The sequence below is a fragment of the Nothobranchius furzeri genome, chromosome 2, assembly GCF_043380555.1.
Source record: "Nothobranchius furzeri strain GRZ-AD chromosome 2, NfurGRZ-RIMD1, whole genome shotgun sequence".
Lineage (NCBI taxonomy): Eukaryota > Metazoa > Chordata > Actinopteri > Cyprinodontiformes > Nothobranchiidae > Nothobranchius > Nothobranchius furzeri.
The window spans coordinates 16,206,085-16,231,007 of NC_091742.1; the positions used below are offsets into that span (position 1 = coordinate 16,206,085).

The 24,923-nt window shown below is 45.2% G+C and overlaps 3 protein-coding genes and 1 non-coding gene across 5 annotated transcripts; 3 read left to right on the forward strand and 1 right to left on the reverse strand.

The window, feature by feature from the left end:
* The first annotated feature begins 298 nt into the window (after positions 1-298).
* On the forward strand, positions 299-4,751 carry klf11a (Kruppel like factor 11a). The gene is made up of 4 exons (XM_015947887.3): positions 299-514; positions 3,011-3,232; positions 3,311-4,184; positions 4,295-4,751. The coding sequence occupies exons 1-4, from the start codon at positions 482-484 to the stop codon at positions 4,588-4,590; spliced, it is 1,425 nt and encodes a 474-aa protein (XP_015803373.1). The 5' UTR covers positions 299-481; the 3' UTR covers positions 4,591-4,751.
* Positions 4,752-11,208: 6,457 nt separating this feature from the next.
* LOC107377931 (ribonucleoside-diphosphate reductase subunit M2) lies at positions 11,209-17,526 on the forward strand. Of its 2 annotated transcripts, none has more exons than XM_054748222.2 (10): positions 11,209-11,348; positions 12,142-12,207; positions 13,544-13,681; positions 15,135-15,251; positions 15,331-15,464; positions 15,552-15,646; positions 15,725-15,858; positions 15,943-16,047; positions 16,824-16,937; positions 17,189-17,526. In XM_054748222.2, the coding sequence occupies exons 3-10, from the start codon at positions 13,640-13,642 to the stop codon at positions 17,339-17,341; spliced, it is 894 nt and encodes a 297-aa protein (XP_054604197.2). In that variant the 5' UTR covers positions 11,209-11,348; positions 12,142-12,207; positions 13,544-13,639; the 3' UTR covers positions 17,342-17,526. The 2 variants fall into 2 exon arrangements, with proteins under 2 accessions (XP_054604197.2, XP_054604196.2); XM_054748221.2 differs by lacking the exon at positions 11,209-11,348 and adding an exon at positions 11,796-12,071.
* Positions 16,982-17,116, forward strand: LOC129165745 (small nucleolar RNA SNORD94). The gene has a single exon (XR_008565020.2). It is a non-coding gene; the product is annotated as a small nucleolar RNA SNORD94 (small nucleolar RNA).
* Positions 17,527-24,906, reverse strand: lgals8a (galectin 8a). The gene is made up of 9 exons (XM_015947889.3): positions 24,742-24,906; positions 20,822-20,910; positions 20,522-20,729; positions 19,272-19,394; positions 19,152-19,196; positions 19,039-19,065; positions 18,874-18,962; positions 18,631-18,796; positions 17,527-18,321 (listed from the first exon to the last, which is right to left on the reverse strand). Exons 1-9 carry the CDS (start codon positions 24,778-24,780, stop codon positions 18,172-18,174), a joined length of 936 nt encoding a protein of 311 aa, XP_015803375.1. The 5' UTR covers positions 24,781-24,906; the 3' UTR covers positions 17,527-18,171.
* Between the last annotated feature and the right edge of the window lie 17 nt (positions 24,907-24,923).

Consider the following 24,923-nt stretch of genomic DNA (forward strand, 5'->3'; position numbering starts at 1 on the left):
GCTGTGTGTGTGTGTGTGTGTGTGTGTGTGTGTGTGTGTGTGTGTGTGTGTGTGTGTGTGTGTGTGTGTGTGTGTGTGTGTGTGTGTGTGTGTGTGTGTGTGTGTAACAGCCTATCGCGCGCGCCCCCGCGGATCCGCCTCGCGCCTGTCTGCTTCCTCGGATGGAGCGCGCTGCCGGGTTCATCGGGTTTACTCTGACACCGCTGACTCTCCGGCCACGCCCCCAGCGGACAACGCACCCCGCCTCCCACCAATCAGAACGGGACCACGAACAGATCAAGAACCGCCTCGCCGCTGATTGGCCGCGGCCCGATACACCTTTAGCTGTGATTGGCTGCGTGTTACCACCCGCCAGACTGCTCTGAATTTTGTTTCTGTGTTGTTTTTTTGTCCTCTTCTTCTTTTCCAGTTGCTCTCAGCTGAAGCTTGGTCCCAGGCTCACGCTCCGCTCTCCGCTCCACTTTGTCAGCTCCTCCTCCTCATGCTCGGCTTGGCGGCGGAGCGCCCCTGGCAGGTGAGTCCTGGACCGGTTCCTGACGGCCGTCCGGTCCCGGGGTTTGTTTAAAGTTGTCCCCCGGTGCTCTGGGATCAGCTGCTGGAGCTGCACCGGGCTCCAGTCCCGCTTAACGGCGCTGATTCGGTCTCATTTCCGCGCTGTCAGCCGGTTTATCTGAGGTCACGCTGAACCCAGTGACTCCGGTGCGCGCGCACGTGTGTTTGTGTGTGGCTGCAGCCTGCACGTGTGTGTTTCCGCGCGCTAACAACAGTTGCATCCCTGCATCAGAAAGTTTGCAGATGTAGAAACGATCCGCAGCTGCTTGTCTTCGTTGTGATTCTGATGGTTCCTATTGTTTCTCATCCCTGCTGGGAAAACCCAAGCATGAACGATTAACAGCTGTAATCATCGATTAATCGTCAGATTGTGTTTTATCCAGACCAAGTATTCTCAAAAATCATGTTTTAGCCGCGAGAGTTCAATGATTTCCTTTGTTTTGGTTGTGATGGTTCCATCATTTATTTTTTATGTATTTACCAGATGAGTCGATAATCTTTATCTAACCTGACCGATTAATCAGCTGATCGGTGGATCCATGATTAGGTCCTGTTTAGAGCTCTGACGTCATGGTATTAAGGTCAAATTAAACAGCAATAAAAGAATTTTGGCTGAAGCCCAGATTAGAGGATTCTTACCATCAACACAAAAGTCTCATTAGCCATCACACACTGGTGAAGTCATCTCTGTATGTGACCCATCCCCATGGGGAGCGGTGGCTGTGCTCAGGAACTATCTGGTGGTTTGCCCCCCCACCCCACCCTTAAAGCTGAGTGAAGTAGGGAGGCGTTGGGACAACCCGACCTCCCAGTCCCAGGGTGAACACCTAACCCTCTGAGAACCACTGAGAAGGTCTAACAAACATGTTTTGTATTTAGTTTAAACACCTGCTGTCTCTAACTGATACGCATCTACGATTGGACTGATCAGAATCTGATCATGAACAATAAGGTCTTATCTATACTGTTCCTGCTGATCCTCTGGTTCAGTGGTTCTGATCCCGGGTCCGTTTCCTCAGAACCGCTCTCCTGAAAACAAAGAAACGGCGAGTCGGCCACACATGGAGGCAAATCCAGAACCAAACACGAAAACAACACGATGTGATCAATAGGCCCTCTGTGGCTGTGCAGAGCTCTGCTTTGATGCGGTGATTGATTATTAATGTCTACGATCAGGTGGTGTGTTTGTGGAGAGGTGGGAGTGCGCGCTCTGATGTGTTTCTAGCAGATTGTTTTGTTTGACTTCCTGTTGGCATCCTTTCCTCGGGGTGAGCCAGTGCATGTAAATGTGGGAGGTGGGGGCGTGGCCTGGATCTAGGGGGCGTAACCCATCCTATCATCTATTCAGGGTGAAGGGAGGTTCCCCTCCAGCTTTTTGTGAGACACAGCAGAGGGGCCCATCCCTCTCTCTCTCTTCCCCCCCCCTGCCTGCTCTGTGCAGGTCTCTCGCCCCTACGCTCCTCCACCCTTCCTGTGTGCAGCTGAGCATTCGCCACACGCCGTCCAACTGGGCCAAACGCCCTGCAGCCCTTTGTCCCTGATTCGCCTCCCACTCAGCTTCAGCTTTATTTATTTGTTTGCTTTTTCACCTTTTTTTGGAGTGGCGGTTTGGCTCTGCAGGAAGTGGGAAAGCTGTGATGTCATGGGTAATTGGATGGGTGGTGTGTGGCCTCCTTCCCAGAGGAAGAAGGCAAGGCTGGAAAACAGACTCTGTAGTTTGCTGGTGCATTCAGGTCATGTGGGAATGGCATATTGGGAATCTTCCCATCTTGTTAGCAGCCAATCAACAGCAAGCATTTCTAGAGTCCTTATCTTCTTTCCCCAAACAAGGTTAGAAATTATAGAGGCCAGTTTCACGTCTGGAATCTCACCGGCTTCCCACTTTCAGCGCCTAATTGTGAACGGGATTCGTCGGGGCTCCACCTTCTCTCACAACTGGCAGGAATTTTTAACTATTTAAAAGATAGTTGGATTGATTTCCTCCCACAGACCCCCCCCCCCCCCCCCCCCGAAGAAGATTGAGACTCTTTGAGACTAAACTGCACACCTGTTGCAGGAGCGTTTGTTTATTTGCAGCTTTGTGGGGTTAGCTCGTTTTTCGGCAGCACGGTGACGGGTGTTACTGTCAGAGACACCTCATGGCTTCACGGCTCGTGTGGAAAAGACACGAATGTGCTGCCATAGTAAAGGAACAGCCTCTACGTCTGAGCTGAAACACACAGATGCCGTCCGGGTTCTGAGTCGGCCGGCTCGCTGCTCCTCCTCTTTAATTGGATGAAGCTGAGCGGCTGAAGTGTGAGGTCATGGAAACGAAAAGCCGGTTTCCTGTTGGTGAGAAAACCACACAGGAGAACTATTTCACATCGTCGCCCAACTTTACCAGAGCAGGAAACGTGTTTAGAGTCTTCAGTTTATGTGAAAGTGTTTTGCTGACCTTTGACCTCCTGATCGCCCTCAGGTTGACCACGGCAAAAAACAGCTGACGACGGCCATGGAGCTGAAGTCGTGCGTGGAGTACCATGACCTCGAGGCTGCCGAGGCGCTGGTCAGCATGAGCTTCTGGTGTCAAAGGCCACAGAAGCCCCGCCCACTCACCCCCACCTCTGACTCCTGTGACTCCATCCAGCTCCACCCAGAAGGAGGTGACGCTCCCAAAGACCTGATCGCCCTCTCCTCTCTGGTAGGAAATCCATCCTTCAGTTAGTAAAGATGTTTGTTAACCTCTAACATCTGGTCGATGACGTCTCGTCTTTTTCAGTGCATGACTCCGCCTCACAGTCCCAGCTTCGCCGAAGCGTCCACCACGACTGTCCTCACCACAACGTCTGTCCTTAGCCCCGCCTCCAGACAGATGTTACTCTGCCCCAGCCTCACCTCCTGTCCCACCCTCCTCAGCGACTTCCTCCCCCAGCCCTCCTCCTCGCCCATTTCCTCAGAGACCTCCACACTCCCGCATCACTCCGAGACTTTGTATGTGGCTCCGCCCAGCAAAGCAATGGCCACCAGCGTTATCCGCCACACCGCTGACAGCCTTGGCCTTCCAGGTCCTCCACCTTCCATCCTGCTGACCGAAACCTCCTCAGCTCCTCAACCACAAAAGACATCTGCAGAGGAGAAGGATGTGCCTCCACCGTCTCCCCTCAGCATGTCTTCTTCCCCTTCCTCGGTGTCTCAGCCTCACTCCGCCTCGCCGTCTTCCTCCCCGGTTGCTTCTTCTCCAGTCCTCTGTCAGGTTTTCCCAGTAAGCAGCCAGACCGGGATGATCTCTGCCTTTGTCCAGGCTCCGGTTCAGGTCCAGACGGGACCCAAACCCATCCTGCCCCAGAGTCCTCCTCCTGGCTTCGCCCAGCCTCTGCTGGTGGGCTCAACCATGCCGCAAGGGGCCGTCATGTTTGTAGTCCCACAGGCGCCCGTCTCCCAGCCGTCGCAGGGGCCACAGACTGTAATGACCCTGGGCAACACCAAGCTCCTCCCCCTTGCACCTGCTCCTGTTTACATGCCATCAGGAACAAACAACGGCGCCTCACAGGCCGACTTCTCCCGCAGACGCAACTACGTGTGCACCTTTCCCGGCTGCAAGAAGACATACTTCAAGAGTTCTCACCTGAAGGCTCACCTGCGCACGCACACAGGTAAGAATCAGGTGGGACGGGCAGCATCACGTTTTACCGTGTTGAGTCTGAAAGGCAGAAACACTTATCTGGTTCGGCCTCGCTCACTGATCCGTTGACCTTCTTCGCAGGTGAGAAGCCGTTCAGCTGTCACTGGGAAGGCTGCGACAAGAAGTTTGCCCGCTCCGATGAGCTTTCGCGCCATCGCCGAACGCACACGGGCGAAAAGAAGTTTGTCTGCACCGTGTGCGACCGGCGCTTCATGCGCAGCGACCACTTGACCAAACACGCTCGGCGTCACATGACGAGCAAGAGGGCGTCGTCGTGGCCGACCGAAACCCGAGACCTCATCAAGGGAGCCTCGCCTAAGGGCCAGAACAGAGGTCCGACACTTCCTGTTGGTGTGCTGGTCCCAACCACCAACTGAGAGGTTCTCGGACCCACAGCGCCAGCTCAGGACTCCAAGGGTTGTGGGGGACGTTCAGATCAGACTCATGACTGTGACTGGGGCGTTCAATCAGCACCACCAGCTACATCAGGAAGAGGTTTCCTAGTCTGCTGGTCCGATCTGCGTTTACAGGACCTGAGAACAGGGTCGGGAACACCTGCAGAACTCCAGTAAACTACTTCCTGTAACGATGTCCGTCCTCTGAGTGACTCGCTCAGATCCCATCATCACATTCAAGTACTACTTTGCATACATGCACAGAAACTCAGAACCTTCAAGAATATTTGTACAAGATCCGAGTGCTGCCATAACCCGGACACACGTCCGGGTCGGGTCCGTTAGCGGGGAGCCCCCTGGGGCCCTCCGCCCTGCTCAGGACATTTTACTACCACAACCACAAAACTCACTGCAAAAGGAGGAGGAGGAGGAGACAACAGGCTGCTATCCATCCGCGGACAGAAACCAACAGAAACCTGACGTTGCACTGGATTTTCTACACCTGACGCGTTTTTATAATCATGTTTACTTCATGTGTCACATTTAGCCAGATGTATGCACACGTTTTATTGTTTGCCAAAGCTTCTGTATCGTGCTTTTGTTTTTAGCCGATTTGTGTTTATTTGACAGTAAATAATGTAAATATCCTGATATCTATATGAATGTTACGTGTATTCCAGTCTCCATCTAAAAACAACTTATGGGTTTTTTTATGTCAGTGGACAGTATTCATCACTGTGATACTACCTATCTTTGCTTTACTCTTTATTATTATTATTTAATAAACATTTGTTAAGGAAAAGTGTTTGTTTTTAATATCTTGATTTGGCCCATATTGTAGCCAGTAAGAGAATACCTCATGTTTTTAAATGTTATATCAGAATAATCCCATTTCCATACATTTGCTTGTGGGCAACAGTGAACAATATAGCTTTTATAATAAAACCTTACCATGAAACTCTGGACTGCTGTGGTGTTTTTATAACTGTCCTCTTTATGCAAAATATCAAACACTTTTATCAGTTTAACATACAACTTGGAGGACAATATTATTTTTATAATATCTGACATTTGTACACTTAGGAAAAATGAAACCACCTCTCCCACGTCAGAAGTCATTATTCAACGGTACAAAGTTTATTTCAAGTATTTTGAGGTTTTAGTTCATAAACTTGAGGAAGGAAACCCACGCATGCATGTGGATTCCTTGCTGCGTGGCACCCGCACCCTAATGAGCCACTGGCAACAGCGTTAACATTTCTGTCCACCTTGGCAGAAACTGTCGAGGGGTGGTTGGTGTGTTAAAATGGTTTCTCTAGTCCTGTTTAGTGTTTTTATATAATGACAACCCTACACTGGAAGAAACTCTTTGGAGTTACTTGAATTTATTGTGTGCATTAGTTCCACATGATAAAAATAAAAGAAGATTCTCTTCCTTCTGCTGATGAACTCTAGTCAAACTAAAATATTTAGTTGATGATTAAATCACTCTACTTGATTTTAGCTTGGGGCCGGGGTGTGTGGGCCCCTCGCTCGGCCATGTTGCACATGCTCCCTGTGACTTCCACAGGTATTGATGGTTTTTTCTCACTGCCAGCTATAAAACACCACTTTTGTTTTAGCACATGTATATTTCATTTCATTCATAATACCTTGAACGTGATTTGAACTAAAACCATAATCAGTTGATTTATTTAGATTGTCAACATTTAAGAAAGGCTGTGGCATGCTGGGAAATCTGCTTTATCCAACCAGTGATCAGTGTGCTGAAGGATGATCACTCGCATCTTTTTAAGTCACCCCAACTAGAAGGAATAAAGTAGAAACTACCTTGTACCCGAACATTACACGGGTTCATCACGTTCGCCTTACAAACTTCATCCGATAATGTAGAAACTATGTAAGGAGTAAGAGAACCTAAGGAGGATTTCCAGGTTTTCAGTCATTTCCGGTTGTGGTTGAACATGATCATATTGACAATGCAAGAAAATTTAGTGCATTGAGTTTATCAATAAATGCCGCAAGTCTACTTCAGTTAATCATATTTATAGATGAAACATGTATAATCTGTCTAATTTAGCATATTCAATGAGCTGCCAATTATCTTTTTTGAGTGTATAATTTCTAGAACTGGAAACTAATTTACACAATTTTATAAAATAGTGATAAAAGGTTTAAAATAATAATCTAAAACAGAATAAAGACCTCAGGTGTTAAAAAACAAAGGAAACGATCTTTTATATAACGCTTTTAAATCATGAGGCGCTTCAACAAAACAAAAATTTTAAAGAATAAAAAAATTAAAAAAATAATTTAAAATGTGTTTAAAATGAGAACAAATTGAAATTGTGGTACAAAAAATTGTAAGGAAAGGGAGAGAGGAAATGAATGTTTGTAATGCAGAGGATAGTGGCCACAGGGCCTCAGCTGGTTTCTGGATCAAATCCAAGCTCCATCCATGGCAGATGTTGTGCCCTTGAGCAAGACAATTCACCCTCCTTACCTGCTGGTGCTGGTCGGAGGGACTGGTAGCTTCTGTCAGGGAGCCCCAGAGAAGTTGTAGCTAAGATGTAGCTTATGGGCGTTGGTGGCACAGGAGTTAAGTGCAAGCCCCGTAATCGGAAGGTTGCTGATACAAACTCTGCTCAATCTGTCACTGTTGTTGTGTCCTTGGGCAAGGCACTTAACCCCCCTTGCCTGCTGGTGGTGGTCGGAGGGACCGGTGGTGCCTGTGCCTCTGTCAGTGCGCCCCAGGGCAGCTGTGGCTACATCATAGCTCATCCCCACCAGGGTGTGAATGTGTGAATGACTGATTGTGTTGTAAAGCGCCTTGGGGGGGGGGGGGGGGGGGGGGGTCCAGGACTCTAGAAGACGCTATATCAAATACAGGCCATTTACCATTTACCACCATCAGTGTGGAAATGTATGAATGACTGTAGGGTAAAGCGCTTTGGAGTCCTCTGACTCAGATAGGTGTCATACGGATGAAGGTCACCACCCCATTCAGAGAAAAGACTTTACTGCTGAACACCTGCAGACGTCTACATTTAACGTTGTCTCAGAATAAGACTGAAACTGAGTATCCAGAAGTCCCGTAAAATATAAGTGGGTTCAATCAAAGGTAATAAAGGTTGTGACTGGACCAGCCCGGGCTCAAGCTCACAAAGTGTAGAGTTCCACGTTCTTTCCAAAGACGCTGGATTTCAAATTCAACAAACAAATGTTGTTTAATAAAAGGTTTTCAAATAGTAAGTAAGAACAGTCTTACCGTGTGGTGCAGCTGTGTGTGTGTTTGTGTGTGTGTGTGTGTGTGTGTGTGTGTGTGTGTGAGAGAGAGAGAGAGAGAGAGAGAGAGAGAGAGAGAGAGAGAGAGAGAGAGAGAGAGAGATTTCTGCTGCAGGATTAGCTATTTTTCTCGTATTGTTCCTACTTTAGTTTTAATTTTCTCCTTCTGAAAAGGTTATTTAGATCTTAGTTAATCTATGAAATATGTCACAAAGTCCCTCAGACTGAGGTCTGAGTTACAGTTGGGCCCGTCCACTAACCCTTTGATGCATAATGGTCACTACAGTGGACAGGTACTCAAAATTGTTATTTATTTATTTTTGCTATTAAACACAGCTGTTGAAGACTTTATTGCATGTGAGTCCCTCCATTTGGACTTCAGTAAGGCAAGCCAACATATTTCATGTTCAGAATGCACACTGTCCACTGAGATGGACATGTAAAGTATTTGTAAATTAACAAAATGTTACAAAAAATATTTGTTGAAACTTGTTTCATTCACACCTAAAGATGAATGAAAAAAATTGTTTAAAAAATCATGGTTGAAGATCTCATAATTCATGCATCAGAGGGCTAAAACATGATGGGAAATAAACCGGTTCATGTTATGTTGTGGGCAGCAGTTTCACTTCGTGTTCGTCCTTTCTGAGCTTTAAACTCTGCGACACAAACACAAGTTAATTCAGCTTTCTGAGCCGCGGTTACATAAACACACGCAGCGTCCCGTTTCTGACGTTTCTTCGGTGACGTACTGAGTTATACAACCGGAGCTCCGCCGCTCTCTCTCCCCACAACACCCAGTAACAACCTCCAGCCAATCCGGAGGCAGCAATGAGGGGGCGTGACCAATCGCAGAGCGCGTCGGTGTGAATCAAACGTAAAAGAGGCGTGTCGGTAAAACGTGAGGTTTCCGCCCCTCTGCCTTACTGACCGACATTCAGTTGCAGCCAAAGAAAGAATAAAGTAAACAAAAGGACACTGGCGGCTGGTGGGAGCCTCATTTTCTGGGTAACAGCGCCGCTTCGTGGCTTGTTGTTGCTACTGCAGCTCTGATGTACAAAGTACTCATGGCGGTTTTCAGTCTGGCTGTTTAAGGCCTTTAAATTACATCTTAGACTAAGTTTCTAGTGAAGAGGTGACCCACAAAGAGGAAAACTAAAAGAGAACTTTTGATTAGGTTGTTTATGTTTACAAAGACATTCCCGGTAAAGAAATTTGTCATTCATTTTGTCCCAAAAACATTCCATGGCATTCCGCTGTGGAAAGAAGTAGTACACCTGTGGTGTTCTATGCCAGTGGTTCCCAACCTTTTTCCCAAGGGACCCCGTTTTTTACCAGTAAAATTTTTGACGACCCCCTCCCATTTTCTCTTCCAGTACAAACATTATTAAGAAATGATAAAATTGTTCAAGCACATTTTAATATGCTTTGATTCAATAGATAACAGTAATAGTAGGCTCCAGTACAGAACAAAGTCACTAACAAAACCAAACAGAGCATAATGTGCTTGACAGTTTGTATTACTTTTCTGAACACATTGTTTCTTGTAAACACTGATAAATCAATCATTCCTTTCAATAAACGTTAAAAAATACACTGAGCAAAATGTACTTAAATGTGTATATTACTGTTTATTCTAGATTATTTACTGTAAAGGCTGTGATTAATCAACCAGTCCTATCTTCAGGTGTCGAGAGCCCACCTGGAGCGGGTACTGCATGCCTTTGTTATTTCTCGGCTTGACTACTGCAACTCTCTATATGCAGGGTTGTGTCAGTCAACACTGCATCGCCTACAGGTTGTGCAGAACAGCGCTGCCAGGTTCCTGACTGGGACCAGGAAACGGGACCACATCAGTCCGGTTCTGGCCTCTCTGCACTGGCTTCCGATTTGCTATCGCTCACAATTCAAAATCCTCGTCTTTGTTTATCATTTCTTCCAGGGTGGTGGTCCCCCCTATCTAGCCACACTCCTGAAAAGACACTCCCCATCACGCGCTCTGCGCTCCTCTGACCAAGGCCTGCTCGCTGTCCCTCGGTCTAGGTGTCGTACCCGTGGGGACCGGGCTTTCTCAGTCCTAGCACCGTCACTCTGGAACCAGTTGCCACCCTCAGTTAGGCTGTCCCCTTCTCTGCCAGTCTTTAAGAATCACCTAAAAACACACCTCCTCCGCTTGGCGTTTCCAGAATATGTTTGATTTTGGCCCTCTTTTATGTTGAATCCATTCCACAGTTTTCATTGGTACACTCAATCCATCCACTCAATCCAAATGTGTTTCACACATTTGTCCTTTACCAGAATGTTTCATCTATCTTGTAATTTCCATTTTGTATTTTGTAATTTGTATTTTGTAATTTGAATTTCTTTTATTGTTGATTTATTCAATATATTTACTTAACTGTACCATGTTCAGCGCTTTGGGCTTCCTGACAGGGTTGCGGAAGGCGCTTTATAAATAAAGCTTTGATTGATTGATTGATTGATTGATTGATTGATCTTTAATGAACTTTTGACACTTGAAAATAAAACAGTGAGCTGAGCAAAATGTTCTTAAAAGTGTGATACTTTTTCTGTACTAATTATTTCCTGTCTTAATATCAGTAAACTTTTCACTCATGAAAAAAATGTGAGCAAAATGTAGGCTATAAACAAGTAATAAATGAAGTTTTAACCCCTTAGAGTGGAGAGGTCCTGGCGACCCACTGAGAGGCTTTGGCGCCCCCTTGTGGGGGTCGGGACCCCCAGATTAGGAACCACTGTTCTATGCCACATTTCATTATGTAAAAACACAAAGGTTATTTGGTCTTTATTGAAAAGGAGACTAAACTGGAAAGAAAGAAAGAAAGAAAGAAAGAAAGAAAGAAAGAAAGAAAGAAAGAAAGAAAGAAAGAAAGAAAGAAAGAAAGAAAGAAAGAAAGAAAGAAAGAAAACAATCTTTTATATAGTGCCTCTCAAGATAAAAATCATAAGGCGTTTCACTACAACAAAAAAGGTTTTGCAAAATGATTTAAAAACATCATAAAAATTAGAAAAATAAAAACTCAGAGAAAGAGGATCAGAATAATGTTTAATCAAAAATCAAATATAAAACTTTGCTAAAACCCATCAGTTAAAGGAGAAGAATCAGAAAAGCACATGTATAATATAAATCCTAATTTCATACAATATTTCCAAATAAACCTGTAGACTTCACACTATTTTAAATACTTCCTAAATTCTTCTAGTTTATTTGAATGATAATTTATTTCTGATCAGCTGTAGTGAGGCACCAGTTCCTTCAGGTGATTAAAATGTCAGTACTCCTCCCGGCCACGCGGGGCGACGCTCTCGCCTAGTGCTCCAGCGTGATGCCTTCGTCATCTCACACAACCAGAAACGGTCTTTAGAGGGAAAATGTGGCCGTTTGTGACATCGTTGTTCGTCCTTCTGATCCTGGATCCTGATTAAATTAACAGGTATAGAACAGATATAATGTAATAAACAAAGGAAAAGATATCATTTGAAATTACGCAAATCGAGTAAACAGCAACATCGATGGGTCACGTTTAGTGTCTTGTGAAGTCGACCGGACATGTTTGCGTTTTTATTGTTTGGTTATAAAATTATTTTTATACGGGTTTTATTAACTTATTGTCGATACATTCAGAATCTAGGTTATAAAATTATTCGTAACCGATTTATCAGATAGTCGCCCGTGAACATGTGACCTACACCAGATTACGATGTTTACTGTGTTTATTGGGTGCCTTTTTGTTCGCGGTGCATCTAAATGCAACCAGGAAGAAAGTAAAACCAACATAACTTTAGTTATTTATCTATAATTTATTAAGTATTTTTGTGTTTAGAGCCTATCACCACGTGCCCTTTTATAATCAGCACAGCCGTAGCAAAAAAAAAAAAGCAATCACGTGAGCCACCACTGTCCTCTGATAGACTCATGGTTTTAACGAGACAGCGCGAGCCCAGTTTCTATTGGTCACCTCGGTTTTCCCGCCCAGATTCCAATAAAAAGCGAGTTTTTGGCAATATGGACGCCAGTCTCGTAGTTGTGGTGTTAGCGTGTTTAAGCTCTTAGGTTGTGTTTGTGCGAGTCCAGAGAAGTTAAGATGCTGTCTGCGCGGTCTTCTCTATCTGAGAGCAGCTCTGTGAGCGACACATGGCCGGACAAAGAAAACACGGTGAGAAATGTCTCAGCATCCGGGTTATTTACCAGGGATTCATTTGGTGCAACGGTTTGTTTTCTTTCAGCCCCCGAGCTTGAGCAGCCGCGCCCTCGCGTGCAGAACTTCGCGGAGGATCCTCAGTGACGTTACGGTGAGTTATGTCCAGGATGTTAGGAGCTGGAACTGTAAAAATGGCGCCTCACAGGTGACCTGTTCCATGGAAGTGTCAGGCGGTTGGCCATGTATGAACAATTCAATTCAAGTTTATTTATAAAGAGCCAAATCAGGACCAGAGTCGTCTCAAGGACCTTAACACAGTAAACATTCCAATACAGGTCAGGTCATTAAGCCAATCAGTAACAAGTTTCCTGTATAAGGAACCCAGCAGGTTGCATCGAGTCACTGACTAGTGTCAGCGTCTTTACAGCAGAGGTGCCCAATCCTGGTCCTGGAGGGCCGGTATCCAGCATGTTTTAGTTTTAACTCTGCTTCAGCACACCTGATTTCAATCAGCATGTGATTAACATGCTTCTGCAGAGCCTGATGAGATGCTGCACATGTGATTCAACCAGTTAATCAAGTGTGTTGGAGCAGAAAAACCACAAAACCTGCCGGATACCGGCCCTCCAGGACCAGGATTGGGCACCCCTGCTTTACAGCAATCCTCATACTAAGCAAGCTTGCAGCGACAGTGGAGAGGAAAACTCCTTTTTAACAGGAAGAAACCTCCAGAGGATCCTGGCTCAGTAAGGACATGGAGAAAATGGTTGTCTCCTGCTGTTTTGCTACTTGCAGGATGGCAAGTTGACTGATAAACCATCTGATCAGAGGCGAGACGTCAGCATATTAGTAAATGATACCGAGTACAACTCCACATCTGCCATTTTCTTCTCAAACTAACTTGTTCCTGAAACAGGAGCACCAGAGCATGACAACTTTATGCCCGCCTATGTCAGGAACTATGGAACAGCTTTTAAAATGATTACAATTACAATCATTGTTCCTCTTCTTCATATGAGCAGCCAGTTCTCAAAATAACCAATGAAAATATAGAGATGCTCAAATACGCATTAGTTTGTCAAGCTTGAGTTGTGCAGTATTCAGCACCATCAGTAGGTGGCACTATCACGACAAATGCGTTCAGTTTTCACATTAGAATCAAATAGTTGGGGCAATTAAACACATTTCCAGCTAGAGGACTAGAGCTACTAGCGGAAGCATGTAAAATAAACCACTTTTACTAAACTAAGAGAAGCTCGAAAATGGACGTACGACTTTAGCTCTGTCTGTAGGGAGCCTAAGTTACGCCCATCTGCTTCCAGACCAGTGGGACATGGTTACAAACCCTCAACCTACTGCACTAAAGGGGTGGGTCAGGCTTTCACCAGGTGTCAGATTGGCCAATCATGTTTATTGATTTTGTGTTAGAAAGCACCTAGTTTTTTAAAATTTTGTTGAAGTTAAATTTTAAATGACGTGTATTTCAGCCTGAAGCTGCAACAAGCAGCTCAGAGGAGCCACTGCTGAAGGAGAACCCTCGTCGCTTTGTTATCCTTCCTATCCAGTACCAGGACATCTGGCAGATGTACAAGCAGGCAGAAGCTTCGTTCTGGACGGCGGAGGAGGTGAGTAGGAGCTCGGGTCTTCAAGCTAATTTAAGGGGTCTTAAAGTTGTGTAGTTTTCTATGCAAATGTGATTAATAAGAAAAACACCAGTAGTGCATATAATTAAACACAATAACAACGCAGACTCCTGGTAAAGTGACTTAATTCTGAAACGTCTTCAGATGTTTAGTGCAATTTAAAACAAAATCTTTTATTCAAATGAATGTAGATTTGTTCATTAGAGGTCCGTCCTACCACATCACTACATCATTCCCTTTAGTTCTTGAAGGGCGGTCCGGAGCGCGGGCTGAGTGTTCTTCTAACCTGCAGGAACTGTCGATGGCAGTTAACCAGAAAGTAGCTAAGGGTTACCAGAAATGCTACTAGGTTGTTCACTAGGTACTTTTAAGATTTAAAAAGTCAAGAAAGGGTCTGAAAAGCTGGAAAGTTGGCAGCACTATGGGAGGAGCGCTTGACTTGTAATTTGGAGCAGCACAAGAGGGAGGAGCAAATAATCGGCTTGTTTTTATAACCGTTAGCTCGGATCGTAATTGGATTAAAAGAGAATTAATGCAAGTCAACAAGGCTAAAAGCCATTTTCTAATTCGCCTTGCCCCATGCCCTGGATCACATGTTGTACTTGTATTTAAATGAAAAGTAATGTGTGTTTTGACCTCGCCATTCACGTACTTTGACATTTATGAGCTTGTAAAAGTTTGCTGTTGGCATGACTACACACCAGACATCGGTACATCGCCACAGAATCTCCTCTGCTCAAGTGTAGTTGCTACTCACCACATGGCCAGATTTATGGTGGCTTTTTTTCCTCCTGAAGGAAGAATTGCTGAACTTACAGCCATTTTCTCTGATTTTCTCCGTGTCTGGTTCGATAACGTCACTTTAGTGAAGCACATTTGTAGTCCTGGACTTATTTTCACATAAAACCTAAAATAGCGTTTCCCCTGTTTGAAAATAACTTAGTTCTTGGTTGTAGTGTTAAGGAGTGGCTACAAGATGTTATGATCAGAAGATTAGTTACTTTTACGTTTTCAGGGACCATAAACACACTTCGTATTAATTCAGTCAGTATATAGTTAATATGAATTTCCCTGAACTAATGATTCTAGATGACAAGGTATGAATGATGGTGTAATGGATAGGAAGTGATTTAATGTGATGTTTACAGTGTGACGTTAATGCGTTAAGTGTCCTTCGAGCTGGATAAAACTCTGTAGGCTGAAGATGGATCGACCCTCGGAGTATGAAGCTTATGGCGCTCGCCCCAGTGTGACGTTAATACAGCACATATGTCTGCTCTGCTTTTTGTCCTGCATTCGCTCTGGCAGTCTGACTGCAAGGCAAAACAGTTTTCTGGCTTTATACACTTGATTTGAACATTTGCTGTGTGAGATGCCACAAAACCGCATGAGGGCCAAATGTTAGATGTAACTTTTACACAAACTCCTTCAACAGGTGGACCTGTCCAAGGACCTGCAGCACTGGGAGTCTCTGAAGGACGATGATAAACATTTCATCTCCTACGTGTTGGCCTTCTTTGCTGCCAGTGACGGTATTGTTATCGAGAACCTGGTGAGGACACTGCTGCTGCCATCTGGTTGGTTGTTTGCCGCGGCTTCAGGTTCAGCCAGTTAACCTCTGTGTGCACCAGGTGGAGCGCTTCACTCAGGAAGTACAGATACCAGAAGCCAGATGCTTCTACGGTTTCCAGATCGCCATGGAGAACATTCACTCTGAGATGTACAGCCTGCTGATCGACACCTACATCAAGGAGCCCAAGGAGAGGTGAGCTGTTGACCAGGTTACTTGTGTGGTTCTGGGTAACCCTCCCTAGTTGGTTCCTTGTCTCATGCTGTGTTCAATGACCTCCAGGGAATACCTGTTTAACGCCATCGAGACTCTGCCGTGTGTGAAGAAGAAGGCTGACTGGGCACTCAACTGGATTGGGAACAAGAACGCCACCTATGGTAAACGTGCTTCATGACATCACTGGTCCTGCTGTTCATGCTTCAGTTTCATTTGTTCATTCTGTCATTTCTCCTCAGGAGAGCGTGTGGTGGCCTTTGCTGCCGTGGAGGGAATCTTCTTCTCCGGTTCCTTCGCTTCCATCTTCTGGCTGAAGAAGAGGGGCCTGATGCCCGGTCTGACCTTCAGCAACGAGCTCATCAGCAGAGACGAGGTGACCGAATGTGGGGTTTGGTCTTCTCTCTGTAGGAGGGTGCTGTGATGCATTCAGGGTCTAAAGCTCTACTCGTGTGTTCAGGGTCTTCACTGCGACTTCGCCTGTCTGATGTTCAAACACCTGGTGAACAAACCCTCGTCTAAAACCGTCACCAGCATCGTCAGGAACGCCGTGGAGATCGAACAGGTGGGTCAGCGTCAGAAGCAGCTCTGGTCTGTTGCTGGTTTTACTGGTGGTAACGTGTGTGTGTGTGTGTGTGTGTGTGTGTGTGTGTGTGTGTGTGTGTGTGTGTGTGTGTGTGTGTGTGTGTGTGTGTGTGTGTGTGTGTGTGTGTGTGTGTGTGTGTGTGTGTGTGTGTGTGTGTGTGTGTGTGTGTGTGTGTGTGTGTGTGTGTGTGTGTGTGTGTGTGTGTGTGTGTGTGTGTGTGTGTGTGTGTGTGTGTGTGTGTGTGTGTGTGTGTGTGTGTGTGTGTGTGTGTGTGTGTGTGTGTGTGTGTGTGTGTGTGTGTGTGTGTGTGTGTGTGTGTGTGTGTGTGTGTGTGTGTGTGTGTGTGTGTGTGTGTGTGTGTGTGTGTGTGTGTGTGTGTGTGTGTGTGTGTGTGTGTGTGTGTGTGTGTGTGTGTGTGTGTGTGTGTGTGTGTGTGTGTGTGTGTGTGTGTGTGTGTGTGTGTGTGTGTGTGTGTGTGTGTGTGTGTGTGTGTGTGTGTGTGTGTGTGTGTGTGTGTGTGTGTGTGTGTGTGTGTGTGTGTGTGTGTGTGTGTGTGTGTGTGTGTGTGTGTGTGTGTGTGTGTGTGTGTGTGTGTGTGTGTGTGTGTGTGTGTGTGTGTGTGTGTGTGTGTGTGTGTGTGTGTGTGTGTGTGTGTGTGTGTGTGTGTGTGTGTGTGTGTGTGTGTGTGTGTGTGTGTGTGTGTGTGTGTGTGTGTGTGTGTGTGTGTGTGTGTGTGTGTGTGTGTGTGTGTGTAGGAGTTCCTGACGGAAGCTCTGCCGGTGAAGCTGATCGGGATGAACTGTGACATGATGAAGCAGTACATCGAGTTTGTGGCTGACAGACTGGTGACGGAGCTCGGCTTCTCTAAGGTAATGAACCAGGCGTGTCGTTAACTTGACTCGAGACCAACAAGTGTGTTGTGATGAGTGGCGCAGGGGTACGTACCTCAGCCAATGATGGGGGCTGAGTGCCGCTGTAGAGACTGAATAGGAACATGTGGTTCTGTCAGAATCTGCAGCGGTACGAGTCAGACGCCTGACTGAACTGACTTGCAGAAAGTCTCTCTGCACCACCGGAGTTCAGAGTCCCAACTAAGTCTAACCCTATCCCGTGTCTGCAGATCTACGAGTCGGACAACCCCTTTGACTTCATGGAGAACATCTCCCTGGAGGGAAAAACCAACTTCTTTGAGAAGCGGGTCGGTGAGTACCAGAGGATGGGCGTCATGTCGGGTCCCACGGACAACACCTTCAGACTGGACGCTGACTTCTGAGACTGATCTCCACTGTTGGGTTCGTGACCTAATGGACATTACAGCAGGCCCAGTGCATGCTGGGATTTGTCACAAACTATGTGGTAACTAAACGTTTTTATGTATTTTTGTAATGAAATGTCTGAATTCAGAATGTACAGTTGAGTAAATATGAATGTATTTAATAAAGATTACTTGTTACTTTATTTGGTTGTATTACTTTTAATACCTGAGGTCATTTGAAAGCAAATCTGCAAAACACATTAGCTTAATCAATAAATGTAAAGACTTGTTAAATTTCTTCATTCTCATGCAACCCTCTGCTCCTGTACGATGATCCCTGGCATCACAGGAAAACATGTTTGGACTGAACAGCTGGATTAATGCACAAGTTTGGTTTTAACATCTAGAATCTGGAAATATGAGCCAGCAAACATTTCTGCAAAGAAGTTATGATAAATGACTCTGAACTTGGACAGACCACTCACTCCCTGATGGTGATGAGTTACATCTGCTCTGAGACACTAAGGTCCCTCTGACCACCATCAACAGGTAGGGAGCTTCAAGTGTATTGCCCAAGAACACATCTGGCAGCCGTGATCAATCCCGCATCCCTCCAATTACTGGACAACCTGCTGAGCTACTGCAGTTATCAGTTATGCATTTTATTATAATTGATTTTGTTAAAGTGCAAGTCAGAAATGTCCTTGGTGTTTGCAGAATAACCTGTTGTAAGAGAAACAGTACTTGTGCTCCAATAAGGAGGAAAACGGAGTGCAAGATCAGAAACAAGTGGCTCCTCGTTTACCACACTGGAAAGTCTTTCTTCATCCGGTTTCTGAGTTCGGTCCTCAAACCTTCCTAACTTCCAGCAGGGAAACATCTCCCAAAACCTCCAGCTGCCTGATCCGGCTCAAGTCCTGGACTCTGTGTTTGAAGTCCAGCTGGTGAAATCCATTAACAGCAACTCTGAAGAACTTCAGCTCGCAGCAAATGATCATCTGGAGACAACGGGAATAAAAACGTTTCATTTACCACCCAACCTTAAATGTTTGAAAAATTTGTTCTGAAGACTAAAGTATACAGCACTCTAGTGTGTATATAAATACTCTAGTGGAGTATGTTCGAGTATGAGTATACTCACACTCTAGTACACGTATCCTCGTGTACATGTACTCGTTTGCGTTTGCGTGTACTCTAGTATGAGCAAATTCAAGTACGAGAATACTCATACTCGAGTAGTATACTCGGGTATACGTAAACCTCCATGTAGTATGTGTACAGTAAGTGACGGCCCTGTCGCCGGTTACCTCAAAGTACTGGCCTGCTTCGAAGGGGAAGGACTTGAGCGTGGTCTCCTCAGGACCCCAGCACTCGGACAGGAAGGAGTTTCTGACGAAGACTCCTTTCTTCAGACGGGGGTTAAGATGAAGAGCGATGTTGCTGCCGACTGACTCTCGTAGATTCACAGCAAAACTGGGAAGGAAAATCACTTTCTGGATTATCTTCAACGTGTTCCCATGCCTCTGGGAGCTCCCTCCGGTGAAGCTTACCTGATTGCTTTCTTACTGGTTTGTCCTTTGATGACAATGTTGCTTCCAACGCTCAGCCCGTTGTCCAGCTGCATTCTGAAGGGGACGCTCTGCAGAGGACGGGAAGTCATCACTGATGAACACTAAAGACAGTCAATGTGCTGCATCATTCTCTGTGCAACTCACCAGGTCACCTGACGATGACATCACTGGCTGAAATGAGAACAGGTGAAAGTGTTTTAGATTAGTCCAGTGATGTCATCAAAAACTCTAAAAGCATCAGAAAGCTTCTGTTTAACCTCGGAGTCCAGACTGCTGAGGCTGGCGGCAGGAGAGACGGGGTTCTAAAGCACAAAGAGACAGGTTAGCACCCTGGAGACGAGAGCGGAGAACATCGGAACATCAGCTGTTTGACTTACAGAAGCAGGAGGGACGACGCCCACTACCTGAACGCTGACCTTTCCCTGGATAAGGACGGTGTCGACTCGCTCCAGCTCCAGACGGTGTTTGTAATCCAACACGTGAGCTCCATTCACCGCCACCTGAACAGAAACACGTTGTTGAGAACCCGATTGTTACACCATCAGAACCCATTAACAAGCTTCAGAGGCTCTGGGACAAAGACGAGAGCGATGGCCCGTTCAAGCTCCAGAACTAAAGCCTACAGAGACTTCAGCAAGGAAACCAGGAGAGGTTTACAACTAATACTAGTTATTATTCACTTAATCCGGATTATCTGTTACTACTGTGAGATGGACCCGCCGATCAGCTTTACCCGTTTCAATGGTCTCTAGTAGGAATGAAGGCCTTGTTACTGTGGGGATGGGCTTAGGAGCGCCTGTTTCGGGTCAGCCAGAGGTGACCCTGAGTGTCACCGTCTGTTTTCTATCAGAAGCTAATGCAGGAGATAGGTGTAGGAGACTATCTTCATGTTCAGCCTGCATGAAGCACTCAGAGTGACCCGTTAGAAGGTAACAAGTTATAAAAATGAATGTATTTCTATTTCCTAACTATATACTGACTCTGTCTGGATTAATACAAAGTGTGTTTATGGTACCTACAGCATTGAAAGATCAATCAGATTGATATTTCACATTTATATGGAATTATCACATCTTATTGGTTATTTTACTCCTTAACGATACAAGAAGCAGAAACATTTAGTAAACATGGGTTCTCAGTGAACTTGCTCTTTAACAACTGAATATGCTGATCTCAGACAAGTCAAAGGGTCGTAGGAACAGTGGGCTGATTCCAAACAGACTAATAATGCTCCGTACACCTCCGAGCAAACATGGAGGAGAAGTTGATCATTATTATGTTTTATAGTAAAATCAGAAGTAAGATTTCACATAACTCTAGCAGCACCTTGTGAAACATCATATCTACAGCTTTATTTACTCTGAACCACTTAAATAACCTTAATTCCCTCCAACCTGACACAGCCAAGCAAAACAACGGAAGTTTCGATTTCGCCATGGAACAGAACGCGTAGACGGCTTTGCCGCTGCCGCGGATCGCCTCCCGTGTGTCAGGTAATAAAAGCGACAGCGACAAATTTCGCTGATCGCGGTCGTTTGTCGCCTCCCGTGTGTCGAGCCCATAAATCAGTAGCAAACAGGTAAAAATAAGGTTTATGTGAGACGTTCAGGAGCAGCAGGGGACTCACCTTGAACTGGTCTTCCTGGACCAGGATGACGAGCTCGAACGCAGCTCCAGCTCTGAAGGGCATCTGGTGCAGAATCCGCTCACGGCCCCACGCTTCCTTCTGCAGCGTGTTGCAGACGATGCATGACTTCTTAATCCTCGGGTTGAAGTGAAACGCCACATCAGCCCGCGGCTTCGTGCTGCTGCCACATGTGAGATCTACCTGGAACCTGCGGAAAGCCCAGAGGAGCTCAGCTGGAACCTTACAGACACAAGCTGTCCTGAGAGCTCTGGGATTGAAGAGGAGACAAATCCTCCTCACCTGTCAGCGTCAGACGGCACTGAGCCCTGGATGACAACCATCTCCCCCGGCACCAGACCACCCAGAACCGTCCCGGCGAAGGGGATCGCCTGTGGGGTGGAGAGAGACACACACACAGAGAGAGAGAGAGAGTGCTCTGAATGAGAGAACAGAGAAATAAGAACTTGTAACACCAGCCTGGAAGTTCTGGCTAAACTTCATTCTTCGGTGTCATGGCTTGAAACGTAAAACATATCTGTTGAGTTGTTTATTTGCACTCCAAATAAGTTCATGTATTTATGTTTGTTTATTTTGTTCTCATTTGTCAAAAATTCCTTGCTCTGCTGATTTGCTTTACCTGTTGTGACAACCAATGAGATGCTTTCAGCACTGCATAAAAGACGTGACAGGAATAATAAACTCCTCCCTCTTGAGAATGAATGCTGACGTGTCTGTATGGTTTGTTTTCTCCGTCAACCCTGATGATGACAACCTGGGAATGTTGAGCTCTGCTAACAATATTCAACTTAAACAAACGTTGGGAGGAAGCTTTGGGTTAATTTAAGTTACAGTCGATGGTTAATGGCAGTCCAAATGTCCCAGAGGAACAGGTTATCTGGCTCGTCTAGAAGATCCATCAGCTAGAGAGACCTGGTCCAGTCCAGTCTCCAGTAGGAATATAACAACTAGTGATGGGTCCAGCAACACTGACACACCGGCACGTGCCAAGCTCATGGAGCGAAACCTGTGTCGATGCGTGTGTTGCTTTAAGAAAAAGTCACGTGACCAACACTGCTGCTGTGTTGCTCATTGCCAAGGCGCCAAACTGTGTTTATAAGGTATCGACTCTGCATCTGTCAACGGGATGAGTCGCCGTGAAAAGAAGAAAATGACCATTTCAAAGATAAAACAAGACATCCCTCTCTCCATCAACAGAATGGAGCCAGAGAGGAAAAGAAGTTTCTGCTGTGTGGGATCATTTTGATCTTTTAACTGCTAATAAGGTGTTTGTCTTTCCCTGTTTCTGCACATCTGTCAGAGTTGAAAACAGCAATGTGACTGACTCTCAGTGTAAATTATGTATTTAATTGTATTTAGGTTAAATGTCGGATCTGCTCAGCGGAGTTCTCTTTTACAAATAAGAGCACTTCCTCAATGCTGAGACATTAAGAGTCAAGCATGAAAAGGAAGAGGAAGCAAACACACCAAGAACGAACACAGGTAGACCTATGTAGGCACTGGGCGTTCTTTGTCACAACTGTTTTACTAATATATGTTTTATTATTTTGAAATCTAGAATCTAGGAAGATTGCTCTGGACTAAGCAGTCCTGAATTTTACTATAAAGGACTGCCAACCCCTGAGTATTGTGGAGAGTGAGGGGTTCAGGGGGTTGAATCAGGTCCTTGATCCATCTTACGCTTTGCCAACCAGAAAGGTTTGTATACACAATGTCTCAGATAGCTGCTGTTACTCAGGTAATATATACATATGTATTAGACCATCGTCTGATTTAAGGTTTATGACACAGCAAACAAAAATAAACACTCAAATATCATGAATAGTTTCATGTGTGTCAGCTCACATTTGGGTATGAAACTTGCCCTGTTGGTAGGAATTTAAAACTGAACCCAAACACAGAAAACTTCATAGCTGGATGTTTTTCTTGCTTTAATGACAGGTGGTCTAATTAATGTGTTGAGTACTAGACTGATTTGATTTTGATTCATTTTCAGACAGTTAAAGAAAAGATGGCCAAAAAGCAGGCGGAGGAACTCGAGCGAGTAAAAAGGAAGTACAGCAAGCTGTGGCAGTGAGTATAACAGCTGACATGTGGACCTCCTTGAACATGGAGGCTTACTCAGCTCTTACTTAGCTCTTATATGCAGTTGTGTACATCTATGTTGGGAGTCAAACACTTTCCACAAAGTCACACTGCTGACAAGTCAAAAGGGGCATGATGGATGACTGGGCCATAACAAACAAGGTAAGGTGTCTTGTGACCGACGCAGCACCAAACATGATGGCAGCAAAACAAATTCTTCAAATTCGACATTCAATCTGCATTTTGCACACAAACTAAATTTAATAGTCAAAAAATCCTGTGATCAGATCCCTGAACTTTCATCCATAAGACACAAATCTAGGCAGATTGTATAATTCTTCAGATCCAGCACCACAGCTAAAGAGAAGCTCGCTCAAGTGCAGCAACAGATGGGACGGCCCACCTTGAAACTTGCCAATGAGGTACCAACACGTTGGAACAGCACGTATCAGATGCTGTCACGGCTACATGATGAGAAAGAACCAGTGTGGGTATCTCTTGCTTCTCTCCAAACAGATTTAACTCCACTCACAGCTGATGAGTTCAACATCTTAAGGGAAGCACTTCTTGTGCTGGCCCCTTTCCATCAGGCCACAGTGGAGTTGTCCGAGGAGAGTTTCAGGATCAAAGGTCATCCCGATGATGAAAATGCTAAATTGTGCACTTGAGCGGAACTCTTTACATCTACACACACAAGCAGCCACACGTCTCCATGACCAACTTAGACGTCGCGTCACAGACACTGCTTCCAATCTGGAGTCATTAAGTGTGTTGACCCCATCAACACTTTTAGACCCCAGATTTAAAACACTCGGATCTCGTAGTTCCTCCAAGTGTAGTGAGGCTGTCAATCGCCTGAAAATGGAGGGTGCTGCAGCCACAGCCTGGACCTTCAACAGAGCAGTTACCCACTTCAGGCAAGTTGTTCAGTATTATCAGTTTATTTTCACATTCATTTTGTTGCTAATGTGTATTAATACAGAGTAGAAGACAAAAACTAGAACTTCTATGCATTTTTTATTATTTCAGATCATCTGTGGCAGCAGCTTTATCTTTAGGTTGGCAGACAAACCACCAACGCATCGGCTGACTATCACTGAGGTCCAGCGCTACTTAGCAGAGGGAAACATTTCAAGACAAGAAAATCCATTAACATACTGGGGGAACCGGAAGACATCTTACCCACACCTTTTCCACCTGGCTTTACAGGTTTTGTGAACCCCAGCTTCTTCTGTAGCCTGTGAACGTGTGTTTTCAAAAGCTGGTGAAATAGTGTCCAAAAAATGCAATAGGCTAAATGCCAAAACATTGGATACTTATTTTTCTGAATAAAAATTTATTTAAAAAAATTACTTTTGAGTCAATGACACTTAAATGGGTAATATCACATTCACAACACTGTCCCTTTAATTGTCACGTGGTATCATTCTGAATATTTTGAGGTGTCTATATTTTACATTTAGAAGTTAAAACAATAGCTTACAAGTATGATTAGGTCATTGAATCAGTGTCTATGTCTCCAGTAAGTTACCTGCAACGATATTAAGTCCAGTAGGTGTCCTTTTAGAGCAAAACAGCAGCACTGTGTCGACACAGCATCGATACTATTTGGGAAATGTGCTGAAACGCTTCATGAAGCTTCATCTACCCATGACTAATAACAACTAACCTAACCCAGAGACAATTGGCTCGAAACAACAAACGAGGCTAAAAAGGTTTTTATTTGGTGTTACTGGTTACAGCAGCAGCTGCGAGAGCGCACGCGACATTCACCTGACTGGGATGGGATCACATTCCCGACCGGAATTCCCTGATTATGAGGACGGATAAGGCTTCCGTTACCAAAGTTAAAGAAAAAAAAAGCCAAGAACGTTTTTAGCTCCGTTCTGGGTGAAACGAAAATAAGTCCGCGGCGTAAAATAGTTTAGTTCAAAGGCAGGAAAAAAAGATTTTACATCAACCAAGTTTGTGTCGAGATAATCTAAAGAGAAAAGTCCGAACCGCAGCTAAGCTAACTCACAGATTTCTCCCACGAATAAGTTAAAAGTTCTGGTTCTGATTCGGGTTAGAAGTGAAGGCAAGTTTAAGTCCACACCCGTAAGAAAACAGCATCTTACCGGGTTAGAAAACATCTGTCTCGGGTTGGTAAGCGCCATTCCGAAACCTTAAAACAGCAAATGTGTTTACTTCCTGGAGTGACGTAACACGGATATGACGTAAAGGATGAAGCAAAAAACTCACGATCACTTTATACCATTCAGAAAAGCTCGTTTTAGATTTGATTCCAACTATAAAGCAG

What these genes read in the sequence shown, in the direction of transcription:
- klf11a (XM_015947887.3), top strand. Translation starts at nt 482, where the DNA reads ATGCTCGGCTTGGCGGCGGAGCGCCCCTGGCAG. An exon ending in TGATCGCCCTCTCCTCTCTG is followed by an intron (nt 3,233 to 3,310) that starts GTAGGAAATCCA and finishes CGTCTTTTTCAG; the next exon opens with TGCATGACTCCGCCTCACAG. An exon ending in TCACCTGCGCACGCACACAG is followed by an intron (nt 4,185 to 4,294) that starts GTAAGAATCAGG and finishes CCTTCTTCGCAG; the next exon opens with GTGAGAAGCCGTTCAGCTGT.
- LOC107377931 (XM_054748221.2), top strand. Translation starts at nt 12,000, where the DNA reads ATGCTGTCTGCGCGGTCTTCTCTATCTGAGAGCAGCTCTGTGAGCGAC. An exon ending in GGCCGGACAAAGAAAACACG is followed by an intron (nt 12,072 to 12,141) that starts GTGAGAAATGTC and finishes GTTTTCTTTCAG; the next exon opens with CCCCCGAGCTTGAGCAGCCG. An exon ending in ATCAAGGAGCCCAAGGAGAG is followed by an intron (nt 15,465 to 15,551) that starts GTGAGCTGTTGA and finishes AATGACCTCCAG; the next exon opens with GGAATACCTGTTTAACGCCA.
- lgals8a (XM_015947889.3), bottom strand. Translation starts at nt 24,780, where the DNA reads ATGGCGCTTACCAACCCGAGACAGATGTTTTCTAACCCG. An exon ending in TGTCATCGTCAGGTGACCTG is followed by an intron (nt 18,963 to 19,038) that starts GTGAGTTGCACA and finishes CGTCCTCTGCAG; the next exon opens with AGCGTCCCCTTCAGAATGCA. An exon ending in AAGCAGGCCAGTACTTTGAG is followed by an intron (nt 18,322 to 18,630) that starts GTAACCGGCGAC and finishes CGTTGTCTCCAG; the next exon opens with ATGATCATTTGCTGCGAGCT.